Raw genomic sequence first — 22,237 nt, 5'->3', positions numbered from 1 at the left:
GGTGGCAGACATAAGAATACGAAAGGGGTGGGTACGTGTTGTTGTTGCATGACTGTTACCCACATCTAGACTGAGGAACTTGGAGGCCTTGCGACAATCTCCCAAGATGCGTGCCAACCAGCGCTCCTCCATCCCCGTTCCCTTGATTCCCCATCATCAATGACAGGAGGGTTCACCTAGATCCCCCATCATCTGATAAACACATAGAAACAATGTATTGAGTCAGTGTGTGTGTTTCCTACAGATGGATCCAGTAATGGGAACCCACCAGAGAGATGTCCCCGTCCTCTGGATTCCCGGGATTCCACACAGGAAGGTCACACCATCCCCCACCATCATCAGGTAGATGAGGAACAATCACTGATAGTATCATTAGGATCTGTACATTATCTGCATTGTTACCATTGATGTCATTTTTTATTATATACGAAGAACATTGTGATAAAAGAGGAAGTTAATGACGATGGTGCGTTCAACAAGCCAAACTTTCCAATGGGACCCAAGGATCTGTACTGGGAGAACATGGTGGGGTCATCCAGCTTAATCCCACCAGAGAGATGTCCCCGTCCTCTGTATTCCGGGGATTCCACACAGGAAGGTCACACCATCCCCCACCATCATCAGGTAGATGAGGAACAATTATGAATAGTTATGATTTATACACAAGCATGTTTGTTACAACGAATGTTTTATTATTTATTTAGAGTGGAAACCTCGGGGATTATAATATTGTTGTTAAAGAGGAGGATGAGGAGTATGGAGTGATGGACGAGCTTTTAGATGGATACAAGAACATTATGATGGAGCCACCTGGTAGAAACCCACCAGAGAGAGGTCCCCGTCCTCTTTATTCCCGGGATTCCACACAGGAAGGTCACACCATCCCCCACCATCATCAGGTAGGTGGAGTTGAGGGTCGGGAACATAAAGTGATTGAACACTCTGACTCTACAAGATGATATTTTCTATGTGTTTCGCTTCTCCCATAGGAATCACTAGACATGTGCATTCATTTTCGTCCGAATTTCGGGTATTTTCGTTATCGTTTTAACAAACGAAAACAAACGGACAGAATCCGAAGTCCGAAAGATCCGACATAAAAAATGCTTTAGTTTCGTTTTCGTTGCGACAACAGTTCGATATAGATAGGAGATTCGACATGACGTTGACAATAGCAATCTGTGTCTATCGAATCTGTGGTCGAATGTGCCTAACCTTAACTCTATTAGCTAGATTCAGGTAGGGGCGCGCAACTTTAAGGCGGCGTAGCGTATCGTATTTACGCTACGCCGCCTTAAGTCAGAGAGGCAAGTACTGTATTCACAAAGTACTTGCCTCCTAACTTACGGTGGCGTAGCGTAAATGCGCGGGCGCAAGTGTGCCTAATTCAAAATAGGCTGAGGGGGCGTGTTTTATGATAATATGCTTTGACCTGACGTTATTGACGTTTTTTTGGAACGGTGCATGCGCCGTCCGCCTACATAACCCAGTGTGCATTGCGGCTAAGTACACAGCACGGTCCTATTGATTTCAACGTGGACGTAAATCCCTATTCACGGACGACTTACACAAACGACGTAAAATTTTCGAATTTCGAAGCGGGAACGGCGGCCATACTTTAACATTACTATTCCAACTATTTGATGGAATAACTTTAGGCCTGATAAAGCGTTACGTAAACGGCGTATCTGTACTGCGTCGGCCGGGCGTACGTTCGTGAATAGGCATATCTAGTGATTTACATATTCTACGCCGACCGCAATGGAAGCGCCACCTAGCGGCCAGCCTAAATATTGCACCCTAAGATAGGACGGCGCAAGCCGTCGTATCTTAGATAGGTTTAAGTGTATCTCTGTTTGAGAATACACTTAAACTTAGGTCGGCGCAGATTCCGAGTTAGGTCGGCGTATCTACTGATCTACCTAACTCTATGTGAATCTAGCTATATTAGTCCAAGATTATGCTACATAGAGAGGAAAGATTCGACATAGAGGGAAAAGATTCAACATTATAGAGATAGTGTTGGGGTAGACCATTCGACATGAACGACGAAGATTCGACGAAGCAGCGAAAAACATACAAACGTCGAATTTGTCATTGAAGGCTTATGGTGTCTGTCGAAAGTTCTAAGAAGATTTGACGGAGCAGCTAAACTGTACGAAGCTGCAAACGTACATTTCCGGTCAAATGTTCGGCCCATAGGCCAAAAAAAGAAAGGAATATAAAAAGATATCCAAGGAATTGAGAATGCCAATCAGCAGTGTCCAAACTCTAATCAAGAAGTGGAAAATTAGGGTTCTGGTGAAACCAAACCACGGTTAGGTAGACCAACTAAAATTTCAACTGCCAGGAAAAAATTTCGGAATGCAAAAAAAACACAAATAACTTCAGGTGAAATACAAGTTGACTAGGTTGACTAGTAATACTAATTCATAAATATAATTATTACTAGTGTCATACAACATTAGAATTCTTCTATAGCTTGTAGGCGGAACATTCGACCGGGAATGTACGATCGCGGTGTCGTACAGTTTAGCTGCTTCGTCGAATCTTCTTAGAACATTCGACAGACACCATAAGCCTTCAATGACAGATTTGACCTTAATTAATTTGGATTTTCGGACAAATTCATATTTTTGTACGAAACAAAATAAATAAAAACGAATTTCGGGAGTAACTAAATATAAGAAAAAAATTTGGACGAAAATGAAAATCCGAAACGGAATATTTCAGTGTGCACATGTCTAGGAATCACTTATCCAGGTCTTCCCAACTTCAGTCCCGCACCCAGACACACAGCGGGCTCATTCACTCTTTCTCCAAAGACCAGTCTAGGGGACGTTGTTTTTATCCTTGGAAAACTCGGATAGGGATGAGGGAAGTGGTGGGATCCTCCAAGAATGAGAAGTATGTACAACTGAAGGCCCGGATTCAGACACTCGCGCACATTTATGCCGCTGTAGCGTATCTCCTGTACGCTACGCCGACGCAGCGCAGAGAGGCAAGCACTGAATTCACAAAGCCAGTGCTGCCAAAACTGCGCTGGGTTTCCTAGGCGTAAGCTGGAGCGTAGGTGGAAGTGGGCGTGAGCCATGCAAATGAGGCGAGACCCTTATGCAAATGATGGGCCGAGCGGCAGACAGCTACTTATAGCGAACGGCGCATGCGCCTTCTCATGGACGCATCCCAGTGCGCATGCTCAGAATCACGTCGGAACTACTCCCTAAGATACGCCAGATCACTGCCTACGGCGTGAACGTAACCTACGCCTAGTCATATTCACGTCCTACGTAAAATACATCGGCTTGTGTTCCCTGGTGCAGCCCTTTGCATGGATGCTGCTGAGTTACACCTCCTTTATGGGGCATAACTTTACGCCGAACGTATGACTTTACGCGCACTGCGTCGGACAGACGTACGTTTGTGTATCGGCGTATCTCCCTCATTTGCATATGTGAATAGAAAATCAATGGGAGGGCCAATATGCGCCCACTCTACGCCGGCGTAGACAAGTTCCGACGGTCGGATGTAGCCTGTTTTTAGGCGTATCTCAGTTTGTGGGCACGGCGCATAGATACGACGGCGCATATTTGCACTTACGCGGCGTATCTGGAGATACGTCGGCGTAAGTGCTTTGTGAATCCGGGCCCTAATCTTCCTGTAGCTTAAGTAGTAGAGCAAAGTCCCTTCTGTTTGGTGGACAAATATCTGGACAGAGCTCTTCAGGACACCAGCCGGTGTCCCCTTTAATGGACCCACAGCTGATCACAAGGCACCAGAGGAGCAGCTAGAGCACAAGGTCCCCAAGATCTTTCCAATGTCTGTACACACAAGGCCTAAGGACACATGGATACAATACACAATTTTATCCCAAGAAAGCGCTTGTCATATTACGTGAACTAGAGCTGGACGATTCCCCCCCCCTCCAAAAAAAAAATCATCGATTAAAAAAAAAAAACTCGATTCACGATTCTAATCGAGTTTTTTTTTTTTGATGGACATCGCGCCGGTCCTGAGGAGCTGTGGGCAGGAGTTTTTAGGCAAGGTCGCGGCTTCGGCCTAGTCCGCGAGGCCGGACGCCACAGACTAGGCCGAAGCCGCGGGCTCGCCTAAAAACTCCTGCCCGCAGCTCCTCATGACCAGAGCGGTGTCACCGCCGGTGCGGGGGAGCTGCGGTCAGGAGTCTTTAGGCGAGGCCATGGCTTCGGCCTAGTCTGTGGCGTCCGGCCTCGCGGACTAGGCCGAAGCCGTGACCTTGCCTAAAAACTCCTACCGCAGCTCCTCAGGACCGGTGCGGTGTCCTCAGGATTGGCGCGGTGTCAGCATACCCCCCCCCCCCATTCTGGACTAATCCACACTGGGACAAGACTCAGAGCTCTTTGAGCTCCAAGAATAAGGACAGTCTCCCCACAGTCAGCTTCTTCTAAGCACGGAGTCTCTCCCACGGGTCGCCCACCTGAGGCCTCCTCATGGCAGCCTATTCCTGAGAGGGCAGCATGCCCCTCCCCTTCAGGTTGAACTAATCCACACTGGGACAAGACCCATAGCTCTTTGAGCTCCAAGAATAAATACAGGCTCCTAGCCCATCTTCAGAGCCTGCCTCTCTGGGATAGGCCAGGCCTGTATCAATATTCATACTGCCTATCTCCACACCTATCATCCGGAAACTTCTCAAGTTACCTGGATACAGAGGGAACTATCAGGCAGACTGGCAGCAGCAGAGCACACAGATCAGACCCAGCTAGACGATCACCACTCACTGATTACAGGGAGACAGAGTATGCAGCCACATTACAGCCACACCGACTACAACGTGGCAACTAAATTCAACTATCGAACACCAACACTTACCTAACTATCCTAGCACCTACCTAGGAGGGTGCTACATCTGTGATCCCATGTCATAAAATACTTCTATGTTACAGATGTTATTTGCTGCCATTCTGTTGGTTTAGGTTGAAGATCTGATTATGAAAGTTGAGGATGACGAAGAAGAGACGGAGGAGGCTGGAATTACGAGGACAATCATAGGGGAGGACACTCCTACAGAGATCAGCACAGGTGACCCATAATATATTCTTCTCTTATCTCTGCTCTGTTACTGCATAATTCATACCAGGCCCTTAAAAGTGCCAGAAAAAAGCATGGGGTACCTTCCCAAAACAACATACGAGACCCCCTATCCAAGCATGCAGCCAGGCTGGCCAGGAAAGTGAGGAGAACAAGTGTTGCCTTCTCTCCCCTCCTGAGCCATTCTGGCCCCTGATGAAGAACCTTGTCCCAATATTGATGAAGACAAGTGCCTGTTCCCCCACAGCCCCGGCTCCCTGGTTGTGAGGGTCTGTAGACAGGGGGCTTATCAGAATCTTGAACCCCCCCTGAAGTTAATGGTGCCCCCCAGATACAGTCCTTATGTATTTTTACATGGTAATCATATTGTCCCATAATCTCCTCTTCTCCTCTTCATCTAATCCTTCCTCATAGCTGAGCTCCTCCATGCCTCTTATCCGTTTGGTTGCCCTTCTCTGCACTTTCTCCAGTTCCCCGATATCCTTTTTTGAGAACTGGAGCCCAAAACTGAACTGCATATTCCAGATGAGGTCTTACTAATGATTTATACAGATGATATCTCTGTCTCTGGAGTCCATACCTCTCTATACAAGAAAGGACTTTCCTCACTTTGGAGACCGCAGCTTGGCATTGCATGTTATTATTGAGCTAATGATCAACCAAAACACCCAAATCCTTCTCCACTACGGATCCCCCCCAGATCCTTCTCCACTACGGATCCCCCCAGATCCTTCTCCACCATTGATTCCCCCAGATCCTTCTCCACCATTGATTCCCCCAGATCCTTCTCCACCATTGATTCCCACAGATTATACTCCACCATTGGTTTCCCCAGATCCTTCTCCACCATTGGTTTCCCCAGATCCTTCTCCACTATGGATGATTCTCTCTCTCTGGAGTCCACACCTCTCCTAATGCAAGAGAGGACTTTTCTCACTTTGGAAACTGCAGCTTGGCATTGCATGCTATTATTAAGCTTATGATCAACCAAAACACCAGATCCTTCTCCACTATGGATTCCCCCAGATCCTCCTCCACTATGGATTCCCCCAGATCCTCCTCCACTATGGACTCCCCCAGATCCTTCTCCACCATTGATTCCCACAGATTATATGCCACCATTGGTTCCCCCAGATCTTTTTCCACTATGGATTCCCCAGAGCCTTCTCCACCATTGATTCCCCCAGATCCTTCTCCATCATTGACTCCCCCAGATCCTTCTGCACTATGGATTTCCCCAAATCCTTCTCCACCATTGATTTCCTCAGATCCTTCTTCACTATTAATTCCCCCAGATCCTTCTCCACCATGGATTCCCCCAGATTCTTCTCCACTATGGATTCCCCCAGATCCTTCTCCACCATTGATTTTCCCAGATCCTTCTCCACCATTGATTCCCCCAGAACCTTCTCCACCATTGATTCCCCCAGAACCTTCTCCACCATTGATTCATAGATGATCCAATACCACCAAAAGAAAGCTCTATGTGTGGGCAAAAAAGGACGTAGATTTTGTTTGGTTGCAACGTCGCACGACCGCGCAATTGTTAGTTAAAGCGAGGCAGTGCTGAATCGCATTGGGCAGCCAATTCTTCCGGGGCTGAAGTGGTTAAATGCCCCCTATGGTCACCTGCAGCCCTTGGCTTGTGGTGGCATTTCTAGAATCCTTGGATCTCCATTGATTGCAGTTTATATAATTTTGTCCTAAATCCTGGGAAGGTTTGTTCCCCTAAATGGACAGCATTCCCCTGAGGAAGCCCAGCTTGAGGGCGAAACATGTTGGGAACTACATCTAACTTGCTGTACCCATAATCACTGTACTATATTGTTTTTATATATTTTTTAACTAATGTTAAATGGTAAATGCCTTTCTTTTAACATATTTTTCTGGATCTATGTCCTAGTATGCACACCGTAAAAACCTTACTTACACAATCTGCACTGTATGCAAGTCTCCAATCTATTGCGCTTTTTTTTTTCAGGACACGCCATGGAGAATCCCTCAAAGGATCTTCTCACTTTTTCTCCATATTGTATAACGGAGAATGAGGACATCTCATGGGGTCGTGTAGGAGAAAAGTCAATGAGCTCACACATGGATGGAAGACTTTACAGCATGGGACCCTGGAATCCCTCTGGTTCCGAGCAACCTCGCACTGTGTGGGGCGGTCCCGATTCTCAAGGGGAAAAGAAATGTTCCTATCCCGATTGTGGGGAAAGTTTCCCAACTAAATTAAGTCTTAAAGCACACCAGAAATCCCACGCTGGCGGAAAGCTTCACTCCTGCCCCGAGTGCGGGAAATGTTTTTCGCGGAAGCACCTCGTCTCCAGACATCTGAGACTACACACGGGGGAGAGGCCGTATTCCTGCCAAGAGTGTGGGAAATCTTATCGACATAAATCGATACTTGTTATACATCAAAGATCTCACACGGGCGAGAAGCCGCATTCCTGCCTAGAGTGCGGCAAAAGTTTTTCAAGGAAAACGGAACTGGTTAAACATCAAAGATCCCACACGGGGGAGAAGCCGTTTACCTGCCCCGAGTGTGGGAAATGTTATACGCAGAAATCGGTACTTGTTATACACCTGAGATCTCACACGGGGGAGAAGCCGTACCCCTGCCCGGAGTGCGGGGAGCGTTTTGCGCAGAAATCGGAACTTGTCAAACATCAATTATCTCACACGGGGGAGAAGCCCTATTCCTGCCCCGACTGCGGAAAATGTTATACACATAAATCAGTGCTTATTATTCATCAGAGATCCCACACGGGGGAGAAGCCGTATTCCTGCCCAGAGTGCGGCAAGTGTTTTTCGCAGAAATCAAACCTTGTAAAACATAAAAGATATCACACGGGGGAGAAGCAGTATTCCTGCTCTGAGTGCGGGAAGTGTTTTTCAGAGCAGTGCAGACTCGCCAGGCATCAGAGCTCTCACAGTGGGGAGAAGCCGTATTCCTGTCCAGTGTGTGAGAAATGTTACATCAATAAATCCGACCTTGTCATACATCTAAGATCTCACACTGGGGAGAAGCCGTATTCCTGCCCCGAGTGCGGGAAATGTTATACAGAGAGCTCCAGTCTTTCCAAACATCGGAGAACTCACAGTGGCGAGAAGAAGTATGCCTGCCTAGTGTGCGGGAAATGTTACATGCATAGAACCAACCTTGTTGTACATCAAAAATCTCACACCGGAGAGAGGCCGTATTCCTGCCCTGAGTGCGGGAAATCCTTTTCGCAGAAGTCTTATCTTACTAAACATCAGAGAACCCACAAAACCCCCCAAGCTGTATTAGTGTCCTGAGTGCGGGAAATGTCTTCTATACGAATCCAATTTTACTGTATATCAGAGATCTCACACTGGGGAGAAGACGTTTTCTTGTCCTGAGTGCGGGAAATCCTTTTCGCAGAAGTCTTATCTTACTAAACATCAGAGAACCCACAAAACCCCCCAAGCTGTATTAGTGTCCTGAGTGCGGGAAATGTCTTCTATACGAATCCAATTTTACTGTATATCAGAGATCTCCCACTGGGAAGAAGACGTTTTCTTGTCCTGAGTGCGGGAAATGTTTTTCGCAGAAGTCTTATCTTACCAAACATCACATAACCCCCCAAAAAAACTGTGGTGTATTAGAGTGCGGGAAATGTCTTCTATATGGACCGTATTTTGTCGTACATCAGAGATTTCACACAGGTGAGAAGCCGTATTCCTGCCCTGAGTGTGGGAAATGTTTCTCATAGAAGTCCTATTTTACCGAACATCAGAGAACCCACACAACCCTTCAAGGTGTATTAGTATCCTGAGTGCGGGAAATGTCTTCTATATGGATCAGATTTTTCCGTACATCAGAGATCTCACACTGGGAAGAAGCTCACCTTGATCTACACCTCAGAAAACACGTGGCTGAGCGCTCCTCTGATCTCTATCATGGAAGAAACACTTTATAAGGAAATCCGAGATCACTAAAGACTTCAAAGTTCTGCTAGGAGAGAGAAGGAGGGGGTGTCACTGCTGGTTGGGTCCCTCTAGCTGTGTAGTCTGATCTCCCCTGCAGAAGTTTCATAGAAAGACATCATCTTGAGGGAGCAGCTAGATATTGCTTGTGGATGACGAGAAGGGGAGATCAGACTACGAGACAGGACTGGTCATTTCAGTGCAGCTGTTATCATCCTGCAAAGGCAGCTTCATTTGGAGAGCGCCACCTGCTGCATGAAAGTGGAAAATATGACATTTTTATATGTAACATTTCATATTTAGCTATTATAAATGTAAAAGTATTAACACATTTTAGCATGAAACAAATGTAGAGGAAATAGTTCATAGTTCTCACGATATTCTTTGTAAGTTGATTGATAAACGTTGGACTTCAGATCTGTATGATGAAATGTTCTTTTCCTTTATTCTTTTTTCTAACACTACAAGTAAGGCCCATCCTGTAGGTTTTAGTTTTAGTCTTAATCTTGTGTCTTAGTAGTTTGGTTTTATCGTTTTGTACTTGTTGGAACAGCTGAATCTCCCTCTTCTCATAAATCTCATGACGTCTGTAGTAGACTCCAATGATAAGTCCATCAGTTCATAGACCCATCTATCATTCCTCCCGTAATTCCTCCTCCGCACCATCACCACCTCCAACCACAAGATCATCTTTCTTCCTCACTTTCACATCACATCTAACATAGAGAACCCCCCCTCCATCTTTTCTATGTCCCGTGTCCCTCTAAACAAGAGGATCGGCATGAATACAAACAGCCCAGTCTTGTGAGGAGCCAAGCTATGTTTCTGGAACACCAACCACATTCAATTTTCCATCTATCATTCCACCCGTAATTCCTCCTCTGCACCTTCACCACCTCCAACCACAAGATCATCTTTCTTCCTCACTTTCAGTTCACATCTAACATAGAGAAACCCCCCTCCATCTTTTCTATGTCCCGTGTCCCTCTAAACAAGAGGTTTACCATAAATATAAACAGCCCAGTCTTGTGAGGAGTCAAGCCGTGTTTCTGGAACACCAACCACATTCAATTTTCCATCTATCATTCCACCCGTAATTTCTCCTCCGCACCATCACCACCTCCAACCACAAGATCATCTTTCTTCCTCACTTTCACATCACATCTAACATAGAGAACCCCCCTCCATATTTTCTATGTTCCGTGTCCCTCTAAATAAGAGGATCGGCATGAATACAAACAGCCCAGTCTTGTGAGGAGTCAAGCCGTGTTTCTGGAACACCAACCACATTCAATTTTCCATCTATCATTCCACCGGTAATTCCTCATCCGCACCATCACTACCTCCAACCACAAGATCATCTTTCTTCCTCATTTTCACATCACATCTAATATAGAGGAACCCTCCTCCATCTTTTTTTTTGTCCCGTGTCCCTCTAATCAAGAGGATCGGCATCAATACAAACAGCCCAGTCTTGTGAGGAGTCAAGCCGTGTTTCTGGAACAACAACCACATCCCTTACCACAAGATCATCTTTCTTATTCACTTTCACATCACATCTAACATAGAGGAACCTCCCCTCATGTTTTCTATGTCACGTGTCCCTCTAATCAAGAGAATCGGCATGAATACAAACAGCCCAGTCTTGTGAGGAGACAAGCCGTGTTTCTGAAACACCAAGCACATCTCCAACCACAAGATCATCTTTCTTCTTCACTTTCACATCACATCTAACATAGAGAACCCCCCTCCATCTTTTCTATGTCCCGTGTCCCTCTAAACAAGAGGATCAGCATGAATATAAACAGCCCAGTCTTGTGAGGAGCCAAGCCGTTTTTCTGGAACACCAACCACATTCAATTTTCCATCTCTCATTCCACTGGTAATTCCTCATCCGCACCATCACTACCTCCAACCACAAGAACATCTTTCTTCCTCACGTTCACATCACATCTAACATAGAGAAACCCCCCTCCATCTTCTCTATGTCCTGTGTCCCTCTAAACAAGAGGATCGGCATTAAAAAACAAACAGCCCGGTCTTGTGAGGAGTCAAGCCGTGTTTCTGGAACACCAACCACATCTCTAACCACAAGATCATCTTTCTTCACTTTCACATCACATCTAACATAGAGGAACCCCCTCCATCTTTTCTATGTCCCGTGTCCCTCTAAACAAGAGAAGCAGCATGAATAAAAACAGCCCGGTCTTGTGAGGAGTCAAGCCGTGTTTCTGGAACACCAACTACATTCTCATCACTGAAAACATCAACGTCTCCCATTCTGCCCGGCAAGTTGCTGGTATTTCTGGGTCCAGCAAACATGGACAGGAACTGTATATCACCTTCAAGGCACACTGGGCAAAAAGAATAGTGGCTGAAAAGGACGCAGGATAAAGCACAGAACTGGAGGTAGTGGTGCCACCCAATATCTTGGTGCCAGTGAAAGCGCGGCCATCTCTCCCACCTTCCTAATGGCTTGAGTCAATGACTCATCAGAAAAATTATGTCATGCTGATCTGTATCTGGTATGCCTTGAGGACAGGAGCTACACTGGACCATAGATTCTGACGGTTCTCCAGGGACAGGCAAGCTGGGAGGTAGTTTCCCTCCTGTCGGCTTGTGCCAGTCCAGGTGGTGTGTAACAATGGCACCAACCTGCTGGCTTTGACATTTTTCACACAAGTATCTTTCTTGTAAGCAGGTGCATGTGGGGGTCCATTAAATACATTTTTACTGTTGTATTCATTGCACTGTGTGGTTATACAGACAGTTACAGGCTGCCTGGGAGGGGAAGGGGCTAACTATGTCTAGACTTTTCCTGAACTGTCTGAGTCCTGCCACCTGCTGTAAACCACATAAATACCAGGGGAGAGCTCAGAGCACGCCCTCTTCCACATGGGATTTACAGAGGAAGGCTGCGGCACCATTTAGCCCTACTGGAGCACATGCCACTCCACCCCTTCTGGGTCACCCTGCTAGGATTCTCCCTGGACTAGGAACCTACCATCTTTGAACTTTTGCTGAATGGACTTTGTTTCTATGGAAGGTGTGAACCTGGGCAGCCTGCCTTAGTTAGTTAGGTCTGGGCTCTGTTTCATGTATGCAGTGCTGTTGAACATTGTTGCTGAATCTTCAGTAAACCAGTTAACTGTGTCAAGCCTGGCCTGCAGTTATTCTAAGGGGTGCATGGCAGTACATGGTGTATCAGAAGAACAGGTCCTGTAATGTAGGGTAACCAGACAATGCCCATTTTCCCAGGGACAGATTGAGGACACTGTCCCCGGATTGCAGTGGCATGGGGGGGGGGCATCTGGTACTCTTGCCCCAGGTGCAACATTTAGGGGGGGTGCAAAATCATTACTGTGCCCCCAAGTGTGCCGTGTTGCCCCCCCCCCACCCAGGGACCCCTGTGGGCAGTGAAGAGCATATGGGGCGGTGCAGAGGGGGTGGTACAGCAGAGCAAATGGCGGCTATTGGAGAAGCTCTTGGCACTCATTAGTGCCCATCAATGCAGTCTATCTGTGGCCATCAGTGCCCATCAATTGAAGCCTATCAGTGCCCATCAGTGCAGCCTCATTAGTGCCCACCAATGCAGCCTTATCAGTGCAGCTTCAGTGCCCATCAATGCAGATGTAAGTGGTTAATAGCTATGAGTGGAAGTGATGTTTTGACGTCGCTTCCGCCCTGCAATGGTATGGAGATGGGTGGGGCAGGGTAGGGATTGGGTGGGGCAACTGGTGACGGGTAACTCTTAAGGCCTAAATAGTAGCTCAGAACTTGAAATATTGAGGCCTACCTTATGTCACCTTACAGCATGACCAGCTCATGAAAGTTTCCTCTGTGGAGTTTCCGTCTATAGCAGTGGTTCTACAAACTGAGGGCCGGGGGCCAGATGCAGCCCTTTGCTTGCTTTTACCCAGCCCTTGGGGTATTATTTTATCCACTGATACAGTAGGGCATAATTCCCCCCACTGACACCAATGGAAGGGACATTGGGCCAGATCCTCAAAAGAGATACGCAGGCGGATCTGCTGTTCCGCCTGCGTATCCCTGTTTCTATCTTTGGAACTGATCCACAGAATCAGTTTCCAAGAGATAGACAGAAGATCCGACATGTGATTAGAGCCTAATGCCCCGTACACACCATCACTTTATGTGATGAAAAAAAACGACATTTTCTGTGAAGTAAAAAACGACGTTTTTGAAACTTCAATTTTCAAAGACGAAGTTGCCTACACACCATCGTTTTTCTCACAATGTTCTAGCAAAGTGAGGTTACGTTCTCACCACTTTTTCCATTGAAGCTCGCTTCATAAGTAGCTTCTGGGCATGCGCGGGTGAAAAAACGTTGTTTTAAACGACGTTTTTGCTACACACGGTCAATTTCTGTGAAGTAAAAGTTGACGTTTTGAAAAACGACACATAAAATTGAAGCATGCTTCAATTTTTTTGGGTCGTTTTTTAGAAGACATAAAACGACGTTTTCCCCCACACACGGTCAATTAAAGTGACGTTTTTAAAAACGTCATTTTTTTTCATCACATAAAACGACCGTGTGTACGCGGCATAACACTGCCGGATCTTAGGATGCAGTACCGCATCCGCCGCTGGGGGCATTTTGTGTCGAAATGCTGCTTCGGGTATGCAAATTAGCACTTACGGAGATCCACAAAGCTTTTACGCTTCGTTTTTTCTCTGTAAGTATTAAGTTGCATGTGTAAAATTAGGGCTGCTTTTACAAAGTGTAAACTGTTTACACCTTGTAAAAGCAGACCCTTCTGTCCAGCGACGCGTTTTTTTTTTGGTTTTAAAAAAAAAATTTCCCGCCGTATCTTTTTTTTTTCCCGACGCAACTTTATTGACCCGACGCGATCCACAAAGCTCGGCGTAACGTAATTTTGCGCTATGCACGTCGGGAAAATTACGTCACGAGCATGCGCAGTACGGCCGGCGCGGGAGCACGCCTAATTTAAATGGGAATCGCCCCCATTTGAAGAGGAACGCCTTGCGCCGGCGGAATTTAAGTTACACAGCCGAAAATTTCTAGGTAAGTGCTTTGTGGATCGGGCAATTTTAAGGCAGTGTAACTTAAATGGAAAAAATTACGTTACGCCGGCTCTTTGTGGATCTGGCCCATAATTCCTCCCAATGACGATAACAATGGGGCCCAATGACATCAATGATGGGGCACAATTCCTCCAATTGACACCAATGATGGGGCCCAATGACATCAACGATGGGGCAACTTACACCAATAATGGGGCGCAATTACTCTCGGGGAAACAAACAATGGGCACAATTTTTACCTACTGTCAGGACCTTTCCTACTCTCACTGGCCACAGTCTGGCCCACCTGAAGTCTTTTAGTCTCACCTTTGGGTGCCCAAAATCCAATAGTACTGCGGTGTCCATAGTGTGCCGCAACAAACAATGGGTGCGGCCAAATTGCTCTTGCTGACATCATCGCCCTGCCCCCCAGTAATGCCAAACCTGCCCCCCAGACAGCCGCCCACAGCACCCGGGCGGCAACAGATTTGTGTGTGACTATCTTGGTTACTTGGGGAGCCACAGCCCATTCTGAATAATGTGTCCGGGTTTCAGTTTGCCTGATACCCAGACAGATGATTTAAAACCCGGACTGTCCAGGTGAATCCTGGACAGGTGGCAACCCTACCTGGTGGTTATCATTGGTGGGCATCCCTGGTGGTTCTGGTGGCATCCTCAGGGGGACTGCACTGATAATAAATCAGTGCAGCCCCCCCTCCCTGTCAGGAGAGCAACCGATCGGCTCTCTATTGCTTCTGTCAGACGCGATAGAGGAAAAGCCGATGTGATCAGCTGTGATTGGAGACAGCTGATCGTACACATGATCGGTTAACCAGAGGACAACGGTCTGATGGACCGCTTTCAGCAGTCAATACCGATCGTGTGTTGGCCCCATAGGTTATTTAACCATCGGTTAAAAAAAAGCCAACTTTCTTTAAATTTAACGGATGGATTCCTAACCGATAGGTCAAAACCGATCGTTAGTAGGCACGACCATCGGTTAAAAATCCACGCATGCTCAGAATCAAGTCGACGTATGCTCGGAAGCATTGAACTTAATTTTTTTCAGCACGTCGTTGTGTTTTACGTCACCGCGTTCTGACACGATCGGTTATTTAACCGATGGTGTGTAGGCGCGACGGACCATCAGTCAGCTTCATCGGTTAACCGATGACAAGGGTCCATCAGACCGTTCTCATCGGATAGACTGATCTTGTGTACGAGGCTTTAGACTGACACACCACACCACCAATCGCCACGCTGCACACAATCGCGGCTTACCCTGCTGGACGTCATATGATGCCCAGTCAGGATAAATTAACCTCCGCCCAGCTGTCATTCTGCTATAGGCCGGACGGGAAGTGGTTAATGCTGTGAAAACTAGAGGTCGACCGATATATCGGCCGATATTTGGCCGTTTTGGAGAAATCGGCATCGGCCGATTTTTATCCAAATCGGGCCGATATTTTACAATTCCCGCTAGCGATGCCACGGTTCCGGAGCCTTTCCTGATGCTGTGGCCTCGGCGGCAATCCGCGAATACGCGGATTGCCGCCGCGGTCACAGCATTAGAAAAGACCGCGGCTTCGGCCTAGCTCCGGAGCCGCGGCCATCTTGGTACACCCAGCGCGGCGTCCCTCCTCTGTTAACGCCCACAGAGGAGGTGGGGCCCGCGCTCGTGGGACACACACCGCTCTGGTGTCTGTATTACGGGGGGCAGGGGGGGTGTCTATACTGGAGGGAGAGGGGGTCTGTACTGAGGGGGGGTGACACCATTTTTTTGCACCAGTGCCACCTGCCAGTGCCACTTGCCATCTGCCAGTAACAATACCAGCGCCACCATCCAGTGCCATCCGCCAATGCCACCTGCCAGTGCCAATACCAGTGCCACCATCCAGTGCCAATTAGTGCCACCTTCCATCAGTGCCAATGCCAGTGCCAATACCAGTGCCACCATCCAGTGCCAATTAGTGCCACCTTCCATCAGTGCCATCCGCCAATGCCACCTGCCAGTGCCAATACCAGTGCCAATTAGTGCCACCTTCCATCCGGTGCCATCCGCCAATGCCACCTGCCAGTGCCAATACCAGTGGCACCATACAGTGCCAGTAACAGCCACCTTCCATCAAGTGCCACCTGCCAGTGCGATCCAGTGCCACCTACCAGTGCCAACTAAAGCCATAAGTGCCACCTGCCAATGCCAACCAGTGCTAACTATTGCCACCCAGTGCCACCTGCCAGTGCCATCAACCAGTGCTATCTGCCAATCAGTGCCACCTGCTAGTACCATCTTTCAGTGCCATCCAGTGCAACCTGCCAGTGCCAATAAGTGCCTTCTGCTATTGCCATCTTCCTTCCAGTGCCAATTAGTGCCATCCAGTGCCACGAGCCAGTGCCACCAATAAAAAATAAAAATCGGCCTAAAATATCGGCCGCAAAAATCGGCATCATATATCGGCCATCGGCCGCCCAGATTTCTAAATATCGGCATCGGCCAGAGAAAACCCATATCGGTCTACCTCTAGTGAAAACATCTACTCTATACGCCACATGTGTCAAACAATAGACCCACAGGCCGAATCTGGGCCCACCACCATTTCATATGGCCCTCACACCCCGCCTGAGCCTTCTATAGATGAATAGGGACATCACAGGGCTTGCCAAGCCACATGGGAAGGTTTTCATCAAGGTAGGTAGGTTTATCCAAGCAAATTTCTCCGACGCAAAGTCTCATCAAGGGAAAAATTAAAGGTAATCATGACAAAATCTATAATCAATCTTGCTGCAAGACCAAAGTAATATCTTTCTCTCCCCCTTGGTGGGAGTGGAGATGACCCCCATCTATAACATAGATCCCAACTGTCCCGGATTTCGAGGGACTGTCCGTGATTTGGAGCAATGTCCCTCTTTCCCCCTCATTTTGCTCTGATCTATATAGTTGAACGGTATATAAAATTTCAAAAAGTGTTTCCCAGTGCTAAACCTTACATCCAAAACTGCTTCATTTGTCAATAGTCAATATAAAGGAATAGTAGTGGTAAAAAAAAAGCCTGTTTGACATTTTTTTTGTTAATTATCCTTTAGGGGGGCATGGCAGGGGAGTGTGTCCTATGCCTACATATGTTTTTTGGTAGGTGTCCCTCATTCCCATCTCAAAATGTTGGGTGGTATGCTATAAGGATATACTGTACATACACACACAGAGCACAAGGCCGTGTTCACACTATGAGACGCTTCTCGGGGGCTGCAGTTCCTCTGAGCTCCACAAGATGGGGATCTCACTTATACCCAGACAGGAAGTCTCTATGGAAGACAGGAAGTGATGTCACTAGGAACTTCGGGGTGAGAGGTGAGTCGGGAGGAAGTAGAGAGGAGACATTGTTGAAACTGGCAGCTGAGGAGGTAAAACGATATTATTCCCTATTTACACCCAGTAACCCCCGTCATGTCCGTCCTCTTCCTCCATAGTCACTGTGACGTCTTTTATCTCCAGCAGATGATGATACACACATAGTTCATATAATAAAGACAAATGTATCCCAATCTACATCTAAATTAACTCACCACCCCCTACACCTAATAACAGTTATATAATCCATTAGACTGATATGGTGAGAAGGTCGTTTATGAAAAAGCGACACAACTGAAGAAAATATACCGGCCATTCCGTTCCATGGAGGAGTGGGAGTATTTAGAAGGACACAAGGATCTCTACAAGGACGTCATGATGGACAATCAGCCGCCCCTCACATCACCGGGTAAGAGGAGACTTTATTGTAAAGGAGAGAGCAGTACGGAGGCTCCACCTAGATCCCCCATCATCTGATAAACACATAGAAACAATGTATTCAGTCAGTGTGTGTGTTTCCTACAGATGGATCCAGTAATGGGAACCCACCAGAGAGATGTCCCCGTCCTCTGTATTCCCGGGATTCCACACAGGAAGGTCACACCATCCCCCACCATCATCAGGTAGGTGAGGAACCATTATTAGTAATTATAATTTATACATAAGAATGTTTGTCACAATGAATGTTTTATTATATATTCAGAGTGGAAACCTCGGGGATGATAATTTTAATGTTAAAGAAGAGTATAAAGAGGAGGATGAGGAGTATGGAGTGATGGAGGAGTTTTCAGAAGGACACAAGGAGATGATGGAGCCACCTAATACCAGGAACCCACCAGAGAGATGTCCCCGTCCTCTGTATTCCCGGGATTCCACACAGGAAGGTCACACCATCCCCCACCATCATCAGGTAGATGAGGAACAATCACTGATAGTATCGACAGGTCTGGACGGAGGGTGGGAGGTGCGACAGGTCTGGACGGAGGGTGGGAGGTGCGACAGGTCTGGACGGAGGGCGGGAGGTGCGACAGGTCTGGACGGAGGGCGGGAGGTGCGACAGGTCTGGAGGGAGAGCGGGAGGTGCGACAGGTCTGGAGGGAGGGCGGGAGGTGCGACAGGTCTGGACGGAGGTGCGACAGGTCTGGACGGAGGGCGGGAGGTGCGACAGGTCTGGACGGAGGGCGGGAGGTGCGACAGGTCTGGAGGGAGAGCGGGAGGTGCGACAGGTCTGGAGGGAGGGCGGGAGGTGCGACAGGTCTGGACGGAGGTGCGACAGGTCTGGACGGAGGGCGGGAGGTGCGACAGGTCTGGACGGAGGGCGGGAGGTGCGACAGGTCTGGACGGAGGGCGGGAGGTGCGACAGGTCTGGACGGAGGGCGGGAGGTGCGACAGGTCTGGACGGAGGGCGGGAGGTGCGACAGGCCTGGACGGAGGGCGTGAGGTGTGACAGGTCTGGACGGAGGACGGGAGCTTCCCAACTTTTCCTGTTAATTAGTGGTTGGTTACTAGGGCCACCTTGCGTCCTAGCAACTAATCTTGAACTCGAAAAGTGGTGCTGCTCCTGCCCTCTGTCCAGATTTGCCACCCCTCCCATCTTTTGCCTAGCTATAAAGATGACAGCAGTTTAATGGGGAAGAGCGAATCACATAGACAGCTTAATGGCGTAGCTATGGCAGTCCGTATAGGATTCTGGATCTGGACCATGGTCCACAGTCTAGGTCAGTGATGGTGAACCCCAGATATTTTGGAACTACATTTCCCATGATGCTCATGCACTCAGCAGTGTAGTTGAGCATCATAGGAAATGTAGTTTCCAATCATCTGTGGTACAAAGGTTTCCCATCACTGATCTAGGTAGATGATTAACAATCCTTGGCAGTGGTGATTTATACACAAGCATGTTTGTTACAATGAATGTTTTATTTTATATTCAGGGTGGAAACTTTGGGGATTTTAATATTGTGGTTAAAGAAGAGTATAAAGAGGAGGATGAGGAGTATGGAGTGATGGAGGAGTGTTCAGAAGGACACAAGGATATGATGGAGCCACCTAATACCAGGAACCCACCAGAGAGATGTCCCCGTCCTCTGTATTCCCGGGATTCCTCACAGGAAGGTCACACCACCCCCCACCATCATCAGGTAGATGAGGAACAATTATTGGTGGTTATGATTTATACACAGCATGTTTATTACAATGAATGTTTTATTATATATTCAGAGTGGAAATCTTGGGGTTTATAATGTTGTTCCTAAAGAAGAGTATAAAGAGGAAGATGAGGAGTATGGAGTGATGGAGGAGTTTTCTGAGGGACACAAGGATATGATGGAGCCACCTAATACCAGGAACCCACCAGAGAGATGTCCCCATCCTCTGTATTCCGGGGATTCCACGCAGGAAGGTCACACCATCCCTCACCATCATCAGGTGGGTGGAGTTGAGGGTCGGGAACATAAAGTGATTGAACACTCTGACATGTGGAGATGATGTGTGGACTCTACAAGATGATATTTTCTATGTGATCTCACATCATAAATACTTCCATGTTACAAATGTTATTTTCTGCCATTCTGTTGGTTTAGGGTGAAGATCTGATGAACATAAAAACTGAGTGTGACGCAGAAGAGACGTATGTGAGGGATGATCAGCAATATACAGAGGAGGCTGGAATGACGAGGACATTCATAGAGGAGGACACTCCTACAGAGATAAGCACAGGTGACCCATAATATATTCTTCTCTTATCTCTGCTCTGTTACTGCTCACTGATTTGTCCAGAGAAGGGCAGGAGCTGAGTGATATCAGCCAATAATAGGTTGATGATGGTCCCCTCCCTGTAGTGATACTGGTCCTGGGGTTCAGCTGGCAGTATTGGGTTGTGTGTCACTCCTAGTTACAGTAGCACAGATATGATAACACAGATTGAGCCTTTGAGCCTTTGCCCCTCTTGTCTATCAGAGGTCACATGACCCAGTGCCTAGGCTTGTGGTTGTGTAAAGAGCACGCCCCATCCCTGTCCAGTCCCCATTGGTTCCTGCTCTCCTGACAAGGCTGTGTAAATGTAGAAGTGATCTGGAAGGAGGACCAAAGGTTCTTTGATGGGGGGGAAGAGTCCCAGCTGGTTGGGACCTCCACAGAGAACATCTCCTCACTCATATCTACCTGATCCAGATGGAATCTTGATGGAAGTGAACTAACCCTCTCATATCTATTGATGATGTTTTTCTATTTTTCCAGGACACGCCATGGAGAAACCCTCAAAGGATCGTCTCACTTTATCTCCAGCTTGTAAAATGGAAGATGAGGACATCACAGGAGATTGTGGAGGAGAAAAGACAATGAGCTCCACTATGGATGGAGGACTTCACAGTGTGGAGAGACCATGGAATCCCTCCGACTCTGAGCGACCTCGTACTGTGAGGGGCGGGGCCGGGATTCAGGGGGAGGAGATGTTTTCCTTTCCTACATGGGGGGAAAGTTTTAGCTCTGAATTAGTTCCTCCTGTACATCAGAGATCTCACACGGGTGAAAAGCTTTATTCCTGTCCTGAGTGCGGGAAGTTTTTTTCACAGAAGTCCCATCTTTCCAGACATCTCAGAATACACACAGGCGAGAAACCGTATTCCTGCACGGAGTGCGGGAAATATTTTTCACATAAGTTCCATCTTTTCACACATCTGAAGACCCACACGGGTGAGAGGCCGTATTCCTGCACCGAGTGCGGAAAATGTTATACGCATAAATCACAGCTTGTAATACATCAGAGATTGCACACGGGAGAGAAACCTCATCCTTGCCCTGAGTGCGGGAAAGGTTTTACAAATAAATCGGACCTTGGTAAACATCAAAGAACTCACACCGGGGAGAAACTGTATCCCTGCCCCGAGTGCGGGAAATTGTTTTCAGAGAAGTCCAGTCTTTCCAAACATCAAATGTCTCACACTGGCGAGAAACCTCATGAGTGTCCAGAGTGTGGGAAATGTTATAAACATAAAACGGACCTTGTTAAACATCAAAGATCTCACACAGGTGAGAAGCCGTATTCCTGCCCTGAGTGCGGGAAATGTTTTTCAGAGAGCTCCAGCCTTTCCAAACATCGGAGATCTCACACTGGGGAGAAGCCGCACGCGTGTCTAGAGTGCGGGAGATGTTATATGCATAAAACAGACCTGGTTAAACATCAAAGATCCCACACGGGGGAGAAGCTGTTTTCCTGTAATGAGTGCGGGAAACGTTTTTCAGAGAAGTTCACTCTTTCCAGACATCAGAGATCACACACGGGCGAGAAGCCGTATGCCTGTCCCGAGTGTGGGAAATGTTATATGCATAAACCAAACCTTGTTAAACATCAAAGATCTCACACGGGGGAGAGGACATTTTTCTTATAGGCCCAGTCATTCTAGACATAGAGGCCTGGATTCACGTAACACTTACGCGGCGTATCTCAAGATACGTCGGGTAAGTGTAAATGTGCGCCGTCGTATCTATGCGCTGTGCCCACAGAACTAGATACGCCTGAAAATAGGCTTCCTCCGACCGACGTAACTTTCCTACGCCGGCGTATCGTGGGCGGATATTTACGCTGGCCGCCTCATTGCAAAAAAGGAAAATCCCCCGATTCACGAACGTACTTGCGCCCGTCGCAGAAATATACTCCGTTTACGTAAGGCGTACGTCCGGCGTAAAGTTATTCCGCATAAAGGAGGCGCAACCCATGCAAAGGTATGGACGACGGAACAGCCGTCGTATTTTATGTTGTTTACGTAGTAGTACGTGAATAGGGCTGGGCGTAGGTTACGTTCAGTCATTCGACGTATCTTA

General features: G+C 47.5%; 1 protein-coding gene across 1 annotated transcript; it reads left to right on the top strand.

Moving 5' to 3' along the window:
* Nucleotides 1-309: 309 nt before the first annotated feature.
* On the top strand, nucleotides 310-21,820 carry LOC120909624 (oocyte zinc finger protein XlCOF6.1-like). Its single transcript, XM_040321379.1, has 3 exons — nucleotides 310-342; nucleotides 4,956-5,061; nucleotides 20,654-21,820. The coding sequence occupies exons 2-3, from the start codon at nucleotides 4,971-4,973 to the stop codon at nucleotides 21,802-21,804; spliced, it is 1,242 nt and encodes a 413-aa protein (XP_040177313.1). The 5' UTR covers nucleotides 310-342; nucleotides 4,956-4,970; the 3' UTR covers nucleotides 21,805-21,820.
* The last annotated feature ends 417 nt before the right edge of the window (nucleotides 21,821-22,237 follow it).

The sequence above is a fragment of the Rana temporaria genome, chromosome 8 (assembly GCF_905171775.1).
Source record: "Rana temporaria chromosome 8, aRanTem1.1, whole genome shotgun sequence".
In the NCBI taxonomy this organism is placed as follows: Eukaryota; Metazoa; Chordata; class Amphibia; order Anura; family Ranidae; genus Rana; species Rana temporaria.
Note: the sequence above shows the minus strand (reverse complement) of the source record. Positions and strands in the feature narration are given on the sequence as shown.

Bases quoted from the DNA above. Each gene is read 5' to 3' on its own strand.
- LOC120909624 (XM_040321379.1), top strand. From the start codon at position 4,971: ATGAAAGTTGAGGATGACGAAGAAGAGACGGAGGAGGCTGGAATTACG. The intron at 5,062-20,653 runs GTGACCCATAAT...CTATTTTTCCAG, and splicing joins TCCTACAGAGATCAGCACAG to GACACGCCATGGAGAAACCC.